We start from the raw sequence: 15291 nt of genomic DNA on the forward strand, positions 1-15291 counted from the left end.
ATTGGGACTTCAGGTCTCCAGACCTATGCGAGACCCCATCTGGGTTGCTTTAAGCCCTCGGCTGGTGGTCTCTAGTTATGGCTGCCCCGGGGTACTACCCGTTCCATGTCTCCCTGTGCCCTCAGACTGGAAGGTCTTCCACGGGTCATCACAGGACGTCTTCACCACAGCAAACCTCTGGACCCAGGACAGAGGCCAGCACACAGATGCCCCGTCTGCGTGGGGCTGGCGGCCAACTGTGTCCAGGAGCCACGCAGCCTCGTGCACCCACTGGCCTCTCAAGGAGCGAAGGCGGGTCATCTCTGTGCCCTGGTGGCCTGCGGGCAGCTGCCCATGGTCGCAGAAGGCTGGGCCAGCAGAGTTCAAGAGGGCCCCCCCTCGGCCCAGGAAGTCTTACGGTTTATTTGCCAACTCCCCATAAGGCTCCCTCTCCCTCCTTCTTTGCTCCTGCCTCCCCATCCTGCTTTTGAAACAGGATTTCTCTATCAGGAGCGAGCTTGGCTCCCAGGGACAGCTGGCAATATCTGGGAGCATTTTTGGTTATCCCACCCCTGGGGACGCTTCTGGGAAGGGCTGCTCTGGACTTTCCAACAGCAATGGCACCGGGGAGAAGCAGCCCCTTTAAAGGCCGATTCTTTGCCTCACCCAGCGTTGGCGTATCTGATGGAAGGCACGGATTTTTCTCCCCATGAATGTGCACATAAGCCCCGATCCCGCTGCAAACCAGGTAAGACTACACAACTGGATTCTCCTGGGGGCTCTCCTGGGGGCTCTCCTATTTCCTGAACTGCAAGCCCTTCGCTCCTTGTAACCACAGCACACCCCCGGGAATGACTCACTAGCCAGGGCGTCTCTCCCCAGAATAAAGGAGACGGCCACGAGCTGTTCATCGCACTGGCAGCGGTCCACGCACAGACCTCGGAGGCCGCCTCTGACCCGGGTTCTGGTCCTGCCTGCCTCTCGGAGGGTGGGGGAGAGCACCGGGCTGCCGCAGACGGAGGGTTTTTCCAACAGCCTTGGGCCTTGTTCGTGTCCCAGGAAAGGTCAGGAAGCACAGGGGCCCTCGTAAAGCCCCGTTCCTGACGCAAGAGCCTCCGGTGGGCACGGCCCAGCCCTGGCTTCAGCCACCTTGGACACTGCAGTGGTGCCGTGTACATCTTTCATTTTTAAAATGGCCCCAGTCAGCCGTGGGAAAGCCTCCTGTAGCTACAGAGCCAAACCATCAGTGAAATTCGTGGGTCACTTATGGGGAAAAGGGGGTCTTCTTTGGTGACAGTGACCACTGTCTCTATGTTGGCTTTTTATTTCAAAGTCACGATTGAGAAGATCGAGTTTCAAGAAGGATACGTGGGATGTCCCAGTCGGCTGGACTTGGAAAGGCCCCTTTCTCTCACCCTCCGCAGGAACCATGATTCTCGGTGTGGTATTAACAACAGCCCAGGAGACTCGGCCACGTCAAGCGCCTTGCCCTTGACTCAGGATCACCCACTGGCATCACACTACTGCTATCTCCGTGCTGTGGCACGGGAAGCTCGGGCCGAGCAGCCAGTGAGCCTCGGGAAGGACAGGCAGAGGCTCTGGGATCTGTCGGGGCCAGTGTTCCCTCCCAGACTCCCGGGAGCCTTCCGAGTACAAGGCTCTGAAGCCGTCGTGGGGAAGAAACGAGGGAGCGGAGAGTGCGTCGCTCACGGAACGGACCGGGCAGGTGCAGACCGGGCAGGTGCAGACCGCAGCCCCAGCTCCCAGCTCTGCACGCAGGCGCCGCGGGCTCTCCCGACTCCAACGGAGCCCGTCTGTCCCTCCAGCTGTGAATGGCCACATCAGGGCGAGGTCTACATAGTGGCCACAGCATTTACATGAGAAGCCGGGGGGCTGGCAGGGACAGGGAACCAGAACCATGCCCTAAGTCAGCGACCCGACTGCTCCCCTCTCCCGAGGGGCCCGGGCTCTGGTCACGGAAAACCCGAAAGGCCCAGCGCATCTGCAGTCGAGGTGGCTGCCCCGCCCGGGAGAGACCCCAGAGCCGCAGCAGGACTCGACGCTTGCACACCCTCGCCACTCCGACGGCGACCCCTCCTGCGGCAGAAGTGCACACCTGCCAGACAGCCGAACCCTGGCAGGAGACAGCCACCCAGAGAAACACTGTGTGTGCAACAGAACACGAGGCCCCCTGGCCGCCAGGTCTGCGGAGAGAGGGGCCCCACGGAGCAGGTCCGGGGTACTCAGGGCCGACACTAACGACGTGGCGCAGAAGGGAGCTCACACCTGCTCCTCTGCGGACCAGCTGGCCGGCCCAAGCACCCCGGGGCATCCTTACCACCGGACCCAAAGTGTTCATTACTTAAGGGCACCGTGGTTCTCAAGGATGAAACGGCGAACAGGCCAATGCTTCCTTTAAACACCCCCGCCGGCTCACGGCTCCCCCAGGCAGCCCACTGACCCTGTATCCGCAGTTTAGAGACTCCCGGATTCTCGGTTAGTCCACACAGGGACCCTGTGGCGGGCTGCGGGTGAGCCCTGCAATGCTCACGGGAGGAAGCCCCGCCCCCCGCCCTGTGCCCAGAGAGGTTAAGGAGCAGGCAGGGGTGCACACAGCGAGCGTGCTGAGAGGCTGAGAGAAGCACCCCCGTCCCATGGGCTATCCAGGCCCCCGCCTGCCACCTGGGCCGCCCTGTGTGCCGGTGAGTCAGCCCTTTACTCTCCCCAGAAAACTTTCCTTCAAAAGATTCTCAGGCTTTGCCAGGGACAGCTGCTCCGGGAAACAGTGAGGGTCAGGGATTTCCGAGCACCAGAGCCCCCCCAGGGATCGAGCCAGACCCACCTCCCCACTTGACAGATTGAGAAACTGAGGCCCCAAGAAGAGCCAAGGTCAGCACCAGGAGGGCTCCAAGGAGAGCTCGGTCCTTGGCCCCTCTGGAGGGGCGCGTCTTCCCAGGAGAGGGACTGACCGGAGCAGGAAGTGCCGTGACTCTGGAGGTCATCGCCAAGAAGACCTTACCCCTCCCCCAGAGCAGATGTCATCAGGGTTGGGGGCGCTACTTTGGGGCTCCCCAAACCCCAAAACTTAACACGCGATTGCTCCCGCAATCTCAACAGAAGCGGCCTTCACACCCGCCGTCCTGGGAGCCCGGGCTAGAGCCAGAAGGGCCCCTCCCCACACCACCTTCTGGAAACGGGCGGCGCGCCCAGCCCACGAGCCCTCAAGATGCAGGGATAGTTACGTCCTCGTCTCGCTCCAACTCCAGGCCGGCCTCCAGGAGGTTCCCCTCGTACTCCTCCCTGCGGAATCGCTTGTCGTCCTCGTGGTAGTCCATCGGGGGCTCGGGGCCCCCTGCCGCCCCCACGCTCCCCTTGCCGGGCAGGGGCTGGTCCTGGCGGGCGCCGCGGGCGGCCGGGGTGACATCGCCGTGCTGCACCCTCCTGGCCAGGGTCCTGCCGCCCGAGGGCCTCTTGGGATGGTACACCAGGACGTAGTCCACCTTGCGCCTGCCGTCCCGGAAGTAGAGGCCGTGTTTGCACTCGGCGTCGGGGTCCACAGAAAGCGAGTTCAGTAGCTGCCGTGGGAAAGAGAGATCGCTGGCCGTCAGGCTGGGCTCGCGGGGGGAGCAGGGACCAAGCCGGACGGCCTCCTCCACCCGCCCGCCCGCCTTCAGCAGAGCTGCGCTGCACGCCCGTCCCACGCGAGCGCCGTCTGCAGCTGGGGCAGCCACGCACACGGTGGCCCTGTCTTCGTGGGGGTGACACCTGAGAAGGAGACATGCACATAATCACACAGGTAGGCCAAGCCGGGCCCTCAGAGCTCGGACGGGCCCCCGGTTCTGTGGAGCCGGAGCAGGCTTCCCGGGAGGGGCCAAGCTGCTCGCAGAGACAGTGGGAAAGGCTGCCAGGCCACTCCCCCCCACACCTACCCCCGCCCCCCCACCAGAAGTGCTCCTTATTCTCTCCCGCAGGGTCTGGGGCAGCGCGGGCCGAGCCCACGGTCTGCACCAGCGACTCCCAGCCTTTGAGGGCCAGCGTGCAGTGTGCAGGGCAAGGTCATGTCGAAATGGCCACGGCCCACGACGGCCCTCACCTGGCCTGGTTCCAGCTCGGCCACTAGCTAGCTGCCTGTTAGCTTGGGTTCCCCCCAAAGCAGTCCCCGAGTTGAGCGTCTGGGTTCAGCGGTTTACCTGAGAGGTGGTCTCAGGGGCCGGATTGGGGGGCGGACAAGCACAAGGGAGGGGCTGACAAAGGGTCACTGCCTTGGACAGCTGGGCTCCCAGGTGCTGGTGCCAGAGGGTGAGGAAGCTGGGTAAGGCTAACCACCCACACCTGGATGTGAGCTCCCTGTCCTGGGCGTGGCTTCCACCTGCTCCTGCGCCAGAGGGTGCCCTGGGGGTGGGCGCGGAGAGGTGGGGTGGGGCCTGGTCTCCTTATCTGCCTGGGGGCTTCTGGCGGGGGCAGTGAGATAGAAATGTGGGCCTGCGAATTAAAATTTGGGACCCCTGCGCGGCTGTTGCTAACGCTAAACCTGTTGCTGGAACTCCTGTGGGATTTTGCTGGTTACCGAGGGCGGAGGTTAGTCGGCGAGCTGGTCTGCGGCAGTAAGAGAAACAAGTAACATCGTGCGGGAAGTATTCCAACGAGCAACCCCGCACCAGGGACAGTCCTCAGAGCCGAGCCTCACCCGTCCTGCCCCTGATCTCCTGGCTTCCACCCCACTCCCGCTAACAGCCCGAGACACGCGCGGTCGCCTGAGAACGAGGCCCTCCCACACGGAGCGTGAGGCTGGCCTGTGGCTAAAGGCAGGCCCTGAGCCCCACGGCTGGAGGACAGAGCTGTGCCTGGAGGGTCTCCCCACAAGGTCGCCTGGAGCCCTGGAATGGCTGCACCCACTGTGGGGGGCTCCTAAGGGCTGTAGCGACGGTTGGGAGAAGCAGCAAGAGTTCCCTACTCCAGGGCCAGGACGCCCGGAGGGTGGCGGACCCCATGGGGGCAGGTGTCTTTCCCAATGCCCAGCTCAGGGGCAGGGGAAGAGAGGAGAGGGAAAGAGGCAAAGTGGGGGGGGGGGTGAGTGCGCCTAGAATATGGCAGCTGCCCAGGGAAGGAGGGAGACGGGCTTCTGGGCTGGGCCTTTTGTAGGGTCTGGATTCCTTCACCCCTGGCAGGGGAGGGAGAGTCACGCTCCTGAATCTCAGGGTCCCTGGTCGGTCCCAGGACGCGCACAGCCTGACAGGTCCCCGGAGCCGGCAGGCGGCTGGATGTATGCCGTCCACGCTCACCCATGGTACCACGGGATCCAGCGCCGCTTCGGCCGCCTTCACGGGACCCCACGGTGTAGACACCCCACTAGCCGGCTCTTACAGGTGTCTGTCCAGAGCCTCCGGGTGTAGAAGGGCAGGCAGGGTAGGGGAGAGGGGAAAGGAAGGCCCAGCCTAGCCCAGGAGAGCGTCTACAGAATACCCCAGCGTCTTTTCCAGGATCCTGTTGCAGGAAAGGCAGGAAAGAGGGGTTCTCCTCTGTTTGTCAGCGAGGACACGGAGGGTCGGTGAGGGGGGTCACAGCACAGGTGGGAGGCTGAGCCCAGCCCTGAGTCCTGTCTGCACACCCAGGGCACTGCCCAACCCCCCACAGTAACAGGGACGTGAGTAACAGTCTTCCAGGTGGCATGTCCTCTCCCTGAGCCCTGACCTGATGCGGGGGCGAGGTGGTTTGGGTCTGCTTGACCCCGAGAGAGCGGGGCTCACACCTGCAAAGCACTCAGCCCGAGCTGTCAGGGCCAGATGCCCTCCGGCTGACCCCAGGAGCCGTCTCCAAGCTTTGTGCCCAAGGACACAGCGAGGGAGGTCCTGCCCCAGCTGTTCCCAGAGCCAGGAGGTCGGGTCAGGGTGGAAGAGACGTGTGGGGCAGTGGGACGCCTCAGATAAGTCTGGGCTTGGTCCCATTCCAGCTACGAGGCCTGGGAGAGATTCTGCACCTGCTCTGGGCCTCGCCATCCTCCTCTATAAGATGGGAGGGCGATATACGTGTCCCTCTGGTGGCCAGGACGACTGTCGGAGGCACAGGACGCCCGTGTGGGATGGGTTCTCCCTCTAACTAGCAGGCCCAGCCCCTGGGGGCCATGCTGCCCCTCCCCCCCCACCCCCGCAACCAATCCCAGCAGCAACAAGGGCTGGTTCTCCTCAAGACCACAGGAGGGTCAGAGAAGGGGGCTGGCTAAGGTATCCCTCCTCCGGGGGGAGTGGACAGGAAAGCCGGACCCGGGGCTGCGTGAGGCGCAGGGAAAGAAGCCGCAGCAGGGCAGGGCAAGCCCTCAGGAGGCCGTCAGACGGGGCGGACGCAGGGTCTCCTGGTGGGCGCGGTGCAAGGGCACGCCTGCCTCCCGGGCACTCCGACTCCCACGGCCTCTGCGAGGGGCTCATCCCGGTTTCCAAATGGGGAACTGGGACCTTGCGAGCCGAGCCAGGCGCCACGTATAGGTCCTGCCTGAGCCACCTTCGCCGGCTTCCTTTCCCCACAGCCCTGGGGCTGCCTGGACTCAGGACATCCTTGTCCCCTGCTCTCCGCCTTTGCACACGGTCCACTCCCTACCTGTGTGCCTTGCCTCCCTTCTCTGTGCTTTGTAACCCTACCTGCCCTCCCAGGCGGGCAGCAGATCCCCAGCCTCCGTGCTCTGGAGGTTCCCGAGCCCTCCGGCCATGCAGGTGTCTTGGGCCAGGGCCACCCTGAAAACATCTGTTCTCAAGCTCTTGCTCACAGGGGCCTCGAAGCAGGGTGTGGGGGTCCCCAGGCAGGCCAGGGACTGTCCCTAACTCACCTCCATCTAGAACCTGCCACACACACATGCACACGGAGGACTTGGTACCTGGTGGGGGCCCCATACGTGCCCCTGGTTGGCGGGAATATTGGCTGATATTGAACAAAATGGGCAAAAGCCCCCCAGTAGAGGGAAGGAAGTTCAGAGTGAGCCCAGCAGGTCAGAGAGCAGGGCAGTTACTCCGGGGGACAGCCGAAACTCCTCCACCATCGTGAGATAGGAAAATGGTTACCAGGTTCAAAAATGAACAATAACCACTGGTCTGCTGGGGCCTGATCGGGAACCTTGGGGGCCTGACAGCCTGGGGGAGAGCAGACATATGCCCTAAACCTCTCCCTCCACCTGGAGGCCTGGAGGTGGCCCAGAGGCCTCATCTGCAATGACTGTCCTTCCACCTGCCTTCCAAGACCCGCTGTGCTCTCCCAGGTGCACAGCACAATCTCTTGGTTCTTCTGGAGCCCTTCTTGTAACGTCAGGGTCAGGGGGGATAACCGACCTCCCCGTTCAACGCGACTTCCCTCCCAGGGTTACTGGAGGATAAAACATGCCCTGTATGTGGAGTTCACAGCTGGGCCTGGCATGTGATGAACCCCCAGGAGAAGTCTGCTCTAACTGGGAATCGAGAAAACACAAATGAAGAACTAGGGGAGGACAATCTCCTGGCCAGAGTGGACCACAAGTGAAAGAGGGTGGCAGCACCGGAGCCAGACTGTTAATTTACCAAGGGAGCTGGAGGCATGGCTGGGGCCAGCAGGAGGAAGTGCAAAGCTCTGCTGCCCTAGTGTGAGAGTCCCCCGTTTCCCTCCCTGGCCTGGCCCTGTCGCTGATTCGCTCTGTGATTCCGGACCAGGTGCTTCTCCGTCTGGGTCTTAGTTTTATAAAATGGGGGTGATCCTCTCTCGGTAAGCATAAGGGGCTAGCAACCTTTAAGCAGAAAGAGTGGGGTCCGTTTCTACAATACTGTACACGGGCGAGGCGGAGCCCAGAGTCTGGAGAGGGAGTCTGGGCTAGGTTTCGGGGCAGCTGGAGAGGCAGTCTCCCCGGTGGCCGTGTATCTCTCCGGGGCCCTTCCACAGAGCAGTGGAGTGGGTGCTGTTCTTGTGCAGGAGGGGAAAAGAGATCAAGATTTAACTTACAGCAGGGAAGATGCAAGTTAGACTCTATGTAGAGCTTTACTGTTCAAAAGCTTGAGAAAACCTTCACAACGTCCTCTCCGCGCCCTTACGCAGCGCATCCTTCCTGAAGGCAGGGGGCCTGTCGCTCATCTTTTTACGCAGCTTTGGAATGAATGAAGGCGTGTACACATGCATGAACGACAGGAGCTTGGGCTCTGCACGGCGGCCGGCGGGGGTCACCCGATCAAGGACACCAGGGCCGAGACGCAGCCCGGCTGGCACCTTAAACACAGCGTTCCCTGGCTCTGAGCCTCCCTTGTTCCATCTGGTAGGTGGGGACAAAAACGTCTCCTCGACTCGCATGGACGGGAGTCACGGGAGATCTGAAAGTGTTTTGAGGATCACACCCGGAGTGTTGGTGGGATGTACTCCCAGGAGGAGCGTCCCTGAGAAAGACGGTAAAGGTGATAGAAGAGAAATGGCTCTTGGAGGAGGGCGTCGGGGACAGAGGTCCACGCCGCAGCGGGACTGCCCCCAACACTTCACAGGCAGCGAGAGGGCCGTCTACATCGGGTCCACACCTGCCTCTCCAGACTCCCTTCCCCAACTCTGAGAAGAGGGCAGAAGAGGGGAGGGGAAGGAACCCCGTGTCCACACCGTGGATGCTGGACTGTGACCAGCACTTGTTTATCTGGCTTCTCGCTTGGAGCTGGAGCTCCAGGAGCCGAAGTCACACGTGTGTATGAAATAGCCAGAGCCGGGACAAGTCTACATGATCACGTTCAGAGAATCTGTGACATTCCCTTGTTCCTAAAATGGGGAAAATGAAATCAGGAACCTGCGACGTTTCTTTCGGTTTGGGGACTCTTTGAAAACATTTGGGAACTGCACTCTCATCCCCCAAATTTTAAAATCAAATCATGGGCACTACAAGTCAATGTAGGATCCTCGGGCACCCCCCACATCCTATAGACAGGTCGCCCCCCCGCTTGCCGATCAACACAGAGGGGCTCTTCCTTTGCAGGCCGGCCGAAGCCAGCACCCAGCCCTCCCCTCCGGGGTGTCTGAGCTTGCTGGAGTGTGCGGATCAGGGCCACTGACAACCGTCAGGAAGAAAGTAGAAATTTTCAAAGATAAACACAAAGAAAACTCAGTGAAATAAACTGTGTTCAACCTGGCCCCTGGCCTTTGAAGTCATTTCTTGCACCCTGCTGTGCAGAAACAATGAGGTGATTTTTATCCTTGAACTTGGGAATGACAGGATGAGGAGAGGCCCCTGGCGCTGGCTGGCTAGTGTAGCCTGCCTGGGACGGGACTCGGGACGGCTGGCTGCGACTCCATCGACACAGCAGCGGCACGTATGGACGCCTGTCTGGGAACTCCTTGCAGTGCAGCCCACGCCCTCTGGCCTCTGCCTGCACAGAGCCACCTTCCCCCGGTGACTCAGGGTAATGACTGTGCAACAATTATTGGCTTGAACCGTGCTGGGGATGCCCTTGGAGGCTTTCCCAGGGCCCCCTGCTCCTAGGGCCGCTGCTTCCTGTCTGTCTGGCGGGACACTGCCTGGCCACCTGTCCCTCCTGCGGTCAGTGCCCCCCGTCCCTCCTGCGGTCAGTGCCCCCCGACTCACAGCTCCAAAACTGCCCCTAGTAAAAGCTATGTGCAAAATCAAAGTCAGCCGTCTCAGTCAGGTCTCGTCTGTGTGTTTCCAGACTGTGGAGACCTCGAATGGAGGGCCAAGTCTTGGCAGACCTCGTGGCCCTCACCAGGGTTTGGGGAAGGCAGAGTTTCTGGGTCCACGTAAACAACAGGTCCCTGAACTACAGGTCCAGAGACCACCGATAAGGGCTCCCATCCTTATTTCGGGTCTAACCCATCATCACGTTGAATGCCGGCTACCTCTGGAATGTCCACTCCTCTCCATCTCCTTGGGTGTGACTGTCTCTTATGCCTTCTAACTGGTGTCCCTGCATTCCCACCTCTGGGTCTTCCCATGGGAGATTTCCTTGTCTGAGACGCCCCACCCAGCCTCCACTATGGGTAGAACCAGCTCCTTGTCCAGGATGTCCGTTCCTCTGCAGGCTGCCCGTGGTCACCTGCTCCGGTCTTGGCCCCTTGCTACCTCTCCTCCCAGCCGATGGATGGCTCCCCTCTCCGCCTCAGTATCCTCACCAGAAGAAACAGCACCGACCCTATCGGGTCATGGAAATTAAGCGAGGTTATCCTCAGCCTCAGGCCGGCTGCTAGGCTGCTAAGGAAGTGTCCCTAGTGGCTGGCCCGGGCCCCCTTCCATCACCACTCCTCAAGCCCCAGATGGGCACGCCTCCCTGTCTCGTTAGCCGTGGATGCCCACGGCCTGGCCCACAGCAGGCACACAGCGTTTACACAGCCTTTGCTGAAACGATGGCTCTGAGCGGCTCAGGCCAACGGGGTTTATCACAGGCAGACACCCCTTTTGATCCACACTGGCTCCCAGTGCCCCCCACCCCAGCATCTCTGCGTGAGCTCAGCGGCAGAAGGGGTGCAGGGCCTGAGGGTCCTCACCTTTCTCAGAACGCAGCTAGCCGCCCCACCAGGAGCCCATCCCCCAGACACCTCCACAAAGGCCAGGCTCTGCCCTAGGGAGGCTGCAGCGGCAGGCCTGGATCCCGGGGGACAGAGCAAAGAAACAAGGCGGGGGCCTCAGGCAGCTGCTGTGGGGGGGTGGGGGAGAGAAAGGAGACTTTTCTCTGGTCAAGACTGAGCAGCCTGGGGTGCCCCCTGCTTCAGCAGAAGGCCCTTCTCAGCCCCTCCCTCTTGGGGCAAACTTGGTTCTAACTCTGAGCCAAATCCCTCACTGGTGACTTCTGCCCTCCAAGGACCCCTCTGACTTCTGGATCTGGTCCCCAGGAGAATGGTGGGGGTAGCAGACCCCGGATACAGGGGTCCCCAACCACGTGGCCAGCTGCCTCCCTCTTCCACTAGCACCAGGCAGGGCGCCCGCTGGGGGCTGGACCTGCCCAGAAACAAGTCCGGACCCACCAGCATCCCCCTGCTGCCCGGAGTTGGCGGGGAGGGCTAGGCGTTCCCGGGCGGGGACACGGAGTCCCGGGAACTCCGTGCTCCCAGGGCAGGTGAGGCAGTCGCTGGCGGGTCCAGCCCCAAAAGGGCGCGGCTGTCGCCAGACGGTGGCAGCGCGGTGGGGCCCCGAGGCTGCCACCCTCCCGCGGCTCCCCCAACCCCCAGCCCGCTGCCCCCCGGCACCCACGGAAGGGGGCGTCCCACCCGGGGCCCAGCCTGGCGCTCGCTCGGGCTCGGGCTCTGGCCCCAGGGTGCGGACACGCCGCGTCCGCGGGTGGGCGCCCCCCGCGCGCTCCGAGCCCCGAGAGCCCCGGGCCTCCCCGCGAGCGCGCGCGGCGCAGGTGAGCGGCCTCCCTCCGGGCGCGGCGCCCGCACTCACCGTGCCCTCGGACGGCAGGTAGCCGATGTCCTCGATGGCGCAGATGTTGATGATGTGGACGCTGCGGTCCTCCGCCGGGAGCGTCGAGTACTTCTCGTTGACCCTCATCGCGGCCGCCTGGGCGCCGGGCAGGCGGGGCGGCGCGCCCTCCGCATCCACGGCCGCGGCGGCCTCTGCGGGCGGACGGGGCAGCGTTGGCGCGCTCGCTGGGGGCCGGGCCTCCCGCCCCGCCCGCCCGCCCGCCCGCCCGGCCCTGCGCCCCGCGCGCTGCGGCCGCCCCCCTGCGGCCCGGGGCGGCCCCGCGCTGCTGCGTGCTGGGGCAGGGGCGGCGGCCGCGCGCTCAGACTTTCCGAGGAAATTTAAACACAGGAAGAAAGCGCCGCATGCCCGCCGCCCCTCCGAGCTGTGTATTTATCCGGGGAAGGGCCCCCTTGGAGTTTTGGGGGTGGCCAAGGTTTCCTACCAGGGGCGGAACTTCCCACCTCTAAGAAAAGTCTCCAAACGTCTGTCAGGCCACCTTGCAGGGGAGAGAGGCTTCGGAGGTCGTCGTGGGAATGCCCTCCCTGCCCCTTCCTCCTCCTCCTCCTCACCCTGGGGGACTTCTGCTGCCCTTCAGACCTGACCTCCTCCAGGGAGCCTCCCCTGCTTGCCAGGGCCCACCCTCCCCGGCTCTGCTCCCTCTGCAGCTGTCTGAGTCCCGGGTATGGAAGGCTTCCTCTTCTGTGACCGGGAAGGGGCAGCCCCTCACAGGGGAGCCTGCGCCTCACTTCGCAGGGGGGCGCGAGGAAGGGGCCTGGGGTTCAGGCGGAGCTGCCTGCACTCCTTGTGCGAGCCTCTACTGCCTCCCTGAGGGAGGGACGGTGACTTGAATCGCTTTCACCCCAGATGACCATGGACCTGGCACGTGGTAGGTGCTCCTCTGGACGGGTTTTTAAACCATCCCTAATGGAGGATGACATGGGTCTCCAGGAGTAGCCATGCCCAGGTGTAGCTCCCAGGGTCCACCCTGGCCACCCTGCCCGGTGGGAATCAAGCTCCTTTTCCTCTGCCTCCCTATATCTTGTTAGTTCTTTGGGGTGTGCCCTGAAAGCCGCCTTCTCCAGGCAGTCATCCTGGATTGCCTCTCACCCAAGAAGCCCAAGGACCAGTCTGTACCTTGGCCACAGACCTCCCTTTACTCCACCTCGTTTTACACTATGTTCATATACTTGATGCCCAATGGTTGCTTGTCAAAGGGCCACTGAGGAGCATTCCAGGCCTGCGGAAGGGATCATAAAGCTGCCTTGCAAGGCGTTTTGGGCATGCCTTGGGTCCAAGGGTGGATTCTGGAATCAGGATGCGGTTGGGGGAGGTGGGGTGGGGTCTCGCTCCAGCTCTGACACCTTCCAGCCCCGTGACCTGGGTCAGGTGTCCTTGGCCTCACAGAGCCAGCATGTCCTCCCAGGAGCGTCTGGTGTGCGTGAAGCTGGGGCTCAGCACGGTGGGGGTGGGGGGGGTGGGCAGTGGGGGCTGCCGTTACTACTGCCATCTCGTCATTCTCATGACCTCCCCTTCTCCCTCCCCTCCGTGTAGGCTCAAGTTTGTGACCCTCTTGACCCTTGTGTAGCAAGATCTGTCTGTCCTGGGGCGCGCCTTGCCTGTGGGCGCCGAGCAGCCCTCCAGGACCTTTGGTTTGCATCTTGGACGGTGAGCACAGGTTTGGAGAAAGTGTGCCAGACTGGACCTGTCCTCACCACAAACAGCCCTCCACGGCTCTGAGAACAGTTCGAGCTGAGAAGAATTCGAGCTTTCCAGCCTGGGAAGAAGCTCGCTCTCTCTCTCTCTCTTTCACACACACAGACACGCACACGCACACGCACACGCACGCACACACGCAGAATTATGTAACTTCATTCTCTTACCCTTGTTGGTAAATAACCAAGATTGTGTAACCGTAAAGCACTGACTTTATTTTCAAGTGACGAAAGATCTTGCAGAGTCTACCAGGTACGACTGTGAAAGGGGAGCAGAACCATGATTCCTCCATTCCAGGTGCCCTGACACTCCCCAATGCCTGGACCGTGGACGGAGAGGGCTCGGGGGCGGGGTGCCCGAGCCCCTCTGGGAGCTGCTGCAGAGAGGGGGACAATCTCTCAGGCAGGGCGGTGCCCGCCTCCCTGCTCTGGCTTTCCCCAAGAAGCCGGGTTGTACCCACTTCTGTGATGTAGGACTTAACCGGTCCGCACACCTGCTTGCTCATAAAGCATCAGTTTCCTGCTACATATGAGTACATCTCCTTGCGCTGCCCCTCTCCCTGCATTGTGTATCCTCCTGCCGCCCCCCAGGCTCCCAGTGAACAGCATGGAAATGCTTTTGGCGGGCGGAGGGGACCAGTAGGGACTGATCCTGTCCCCAGGGCCACAGTGGCCTGGGCTGGGACAGCATGGGTCTTGGGATTTCAGGGACCAAAAAGTAAGAACAACATTTCCCCAAACCAGGGAGGGAAGTGGGGTTCTACTCCGCTGAGCTCTCCCCCAGGTTGAGACACTGCAGCCTCCCTGCCTGGCGCTGAGCTGGTTTCCTGCCTCACACCGTCTCCTGTGGGCCAGCCCGCCGGGACCGTGTCTCCACTCCGAGTCGCTAATTGCTTCTGAACTGGCCCTCTAGAAATACTCTCCCATCAGCTTTGCTCTCTCTTTTGGAGTCGGTAATTCTCATCATTAAAAATCCAAAGGGACAGAGCTCACGGGCAGGATTAATTCCCCGCTCATGAATGAGTAAAACCCAGCCTCATTAGTCTAAATGGGGCATTTTATTATGGGAAGTTCTGGGCTTCTCAGCTCACCCTACTTGCCACCGTGCCGCCCTCTCGTGCTGTTGTGACGTCAGCCGCCATCATGCTCTCGTGTCTCTGCTGACGTTGTAATAATCTCCAGGAGTACGAGCACCGGGGTGACAAGGGACACCAGAGGGGACTGAGCCGCAAGACAGTCTCCCTTGTAAGAGGCTTGGAGGACCCTAGCAGACAACATCAGTTTCCCCTCCTTGACCCTGCCCACAAGAAGGAACGTCTTGCTCTGTGCCCTGCCCAGCTGCGTGGGCCAGAGCACTCCCCAGGCTTCTCAGCCTTAGGGAAAAGGTGAACAAACCAAGCTTTAGAGAGCAAGGTGGGGTGAGCCCCGGGTCAGGGATTATTCGAGTCACGGCCTTGAATAATGCCCTGCGGCTGGGCTTCTCCGCAGTGCTGCTGCCGTCTGGGGCTGGATCTCTGTCTGTCCTGGGGGCCAGGCCGTGCCCTGTAGGATGGTCAGCGGCTTCCCTGGGCTCTACCCACTCGAAGCCAGTGGCATCTCCTCCCAGTGTGACAGCTACAAACATCTCCAGACACCATCAGACGTCCCCAAGGGCAAGATGGCCTCCAGGGGAAAGCCACTGTTCTCGGCTTACCGTCGGCCCCTGCCTACACCGTCCAGGAAGAGCGGGGAGGCCCGGGAGGCTGGGAGGCTGATCTTATCTCGAGTCCTCAGATGGGAGCGCAGAGGCCGGGAGAGGTGATGTGCTTGGCTTCAGGCATAGCCAAGAGGCAGATCTGGCTTTCCATCCGGGTCTCCAGACCGTCCAAAACAGGCTCGTTCCATGAATTCAACACACACATGCGTGCACGCACGCACACACAGAGGGATACGAGGTAGGACGTTCGGTCTTTACAAAGTGCGTAGATGGCCCTGGCTACTCTGGCCCTGGGTGGAGGGGTGAGCTGTGCTGTCCCCAGGCTCTGGCCATCCCCGCCACAGGCCAGCTGTCTCCCCAGCACAGGTCTGTGCGCTCAGAGGTGCTCAGTGCACGCTGTTGACTCACGCGGGCAGCCGGACGGGGGAGACCGCACGGAAGGAGTGATGCACTCATGACTCAGGCCTGTTCTGAGCTCAACGGCCCGTCCGGCTCCCGCGCTCCCTCTGCAC

At 61.9% G+C, this 15291-nt stretch overlaps 1 protein-coding gene across 1 annotated transcript in view; it reads right to left on the minus strand.

Annotated features, from left to right (window-relative positions):
- The window catches only part of LOC111149485 (anoctamin-1-like), an 82418-nt gene that overhangs the window by 13953 nt on the left and 53174 nt on the right, over window positions 1-15291 (minus strand). Inside the window, exons 2-3 of the mRNA XM_022506579.1 lie at window positions 11351-11523; window positions 3222-3554 (exon numbers count right to left, since the gene is read on the minus strand). Of these exons, the coding sequence (XP_022362287.1) occupies window positions 3222-3554; window positions 11351-11523 (506 nt within the window). The remainder of the gene's footprint in view (window positions 1-3221; window positions 3555-11350; window positions 11524-15291) is intronic.

This window comes from Enhydra lutris, unplaced genomic scaffold (assembly GCF_002288905.1).
Source record: "Enhydra lutris kenyoni isolate GAN:26980312 unplaced genomic scaffold, ASM228890v2 scaffoldscaffold22, whole genome shotgun sequence".
Lineage (NCBI taxonomy): Eukaryota > Metazoa > Chordata > Mammalia > Carnivora > Mustelidae > Enhydra > Enhydra lutris.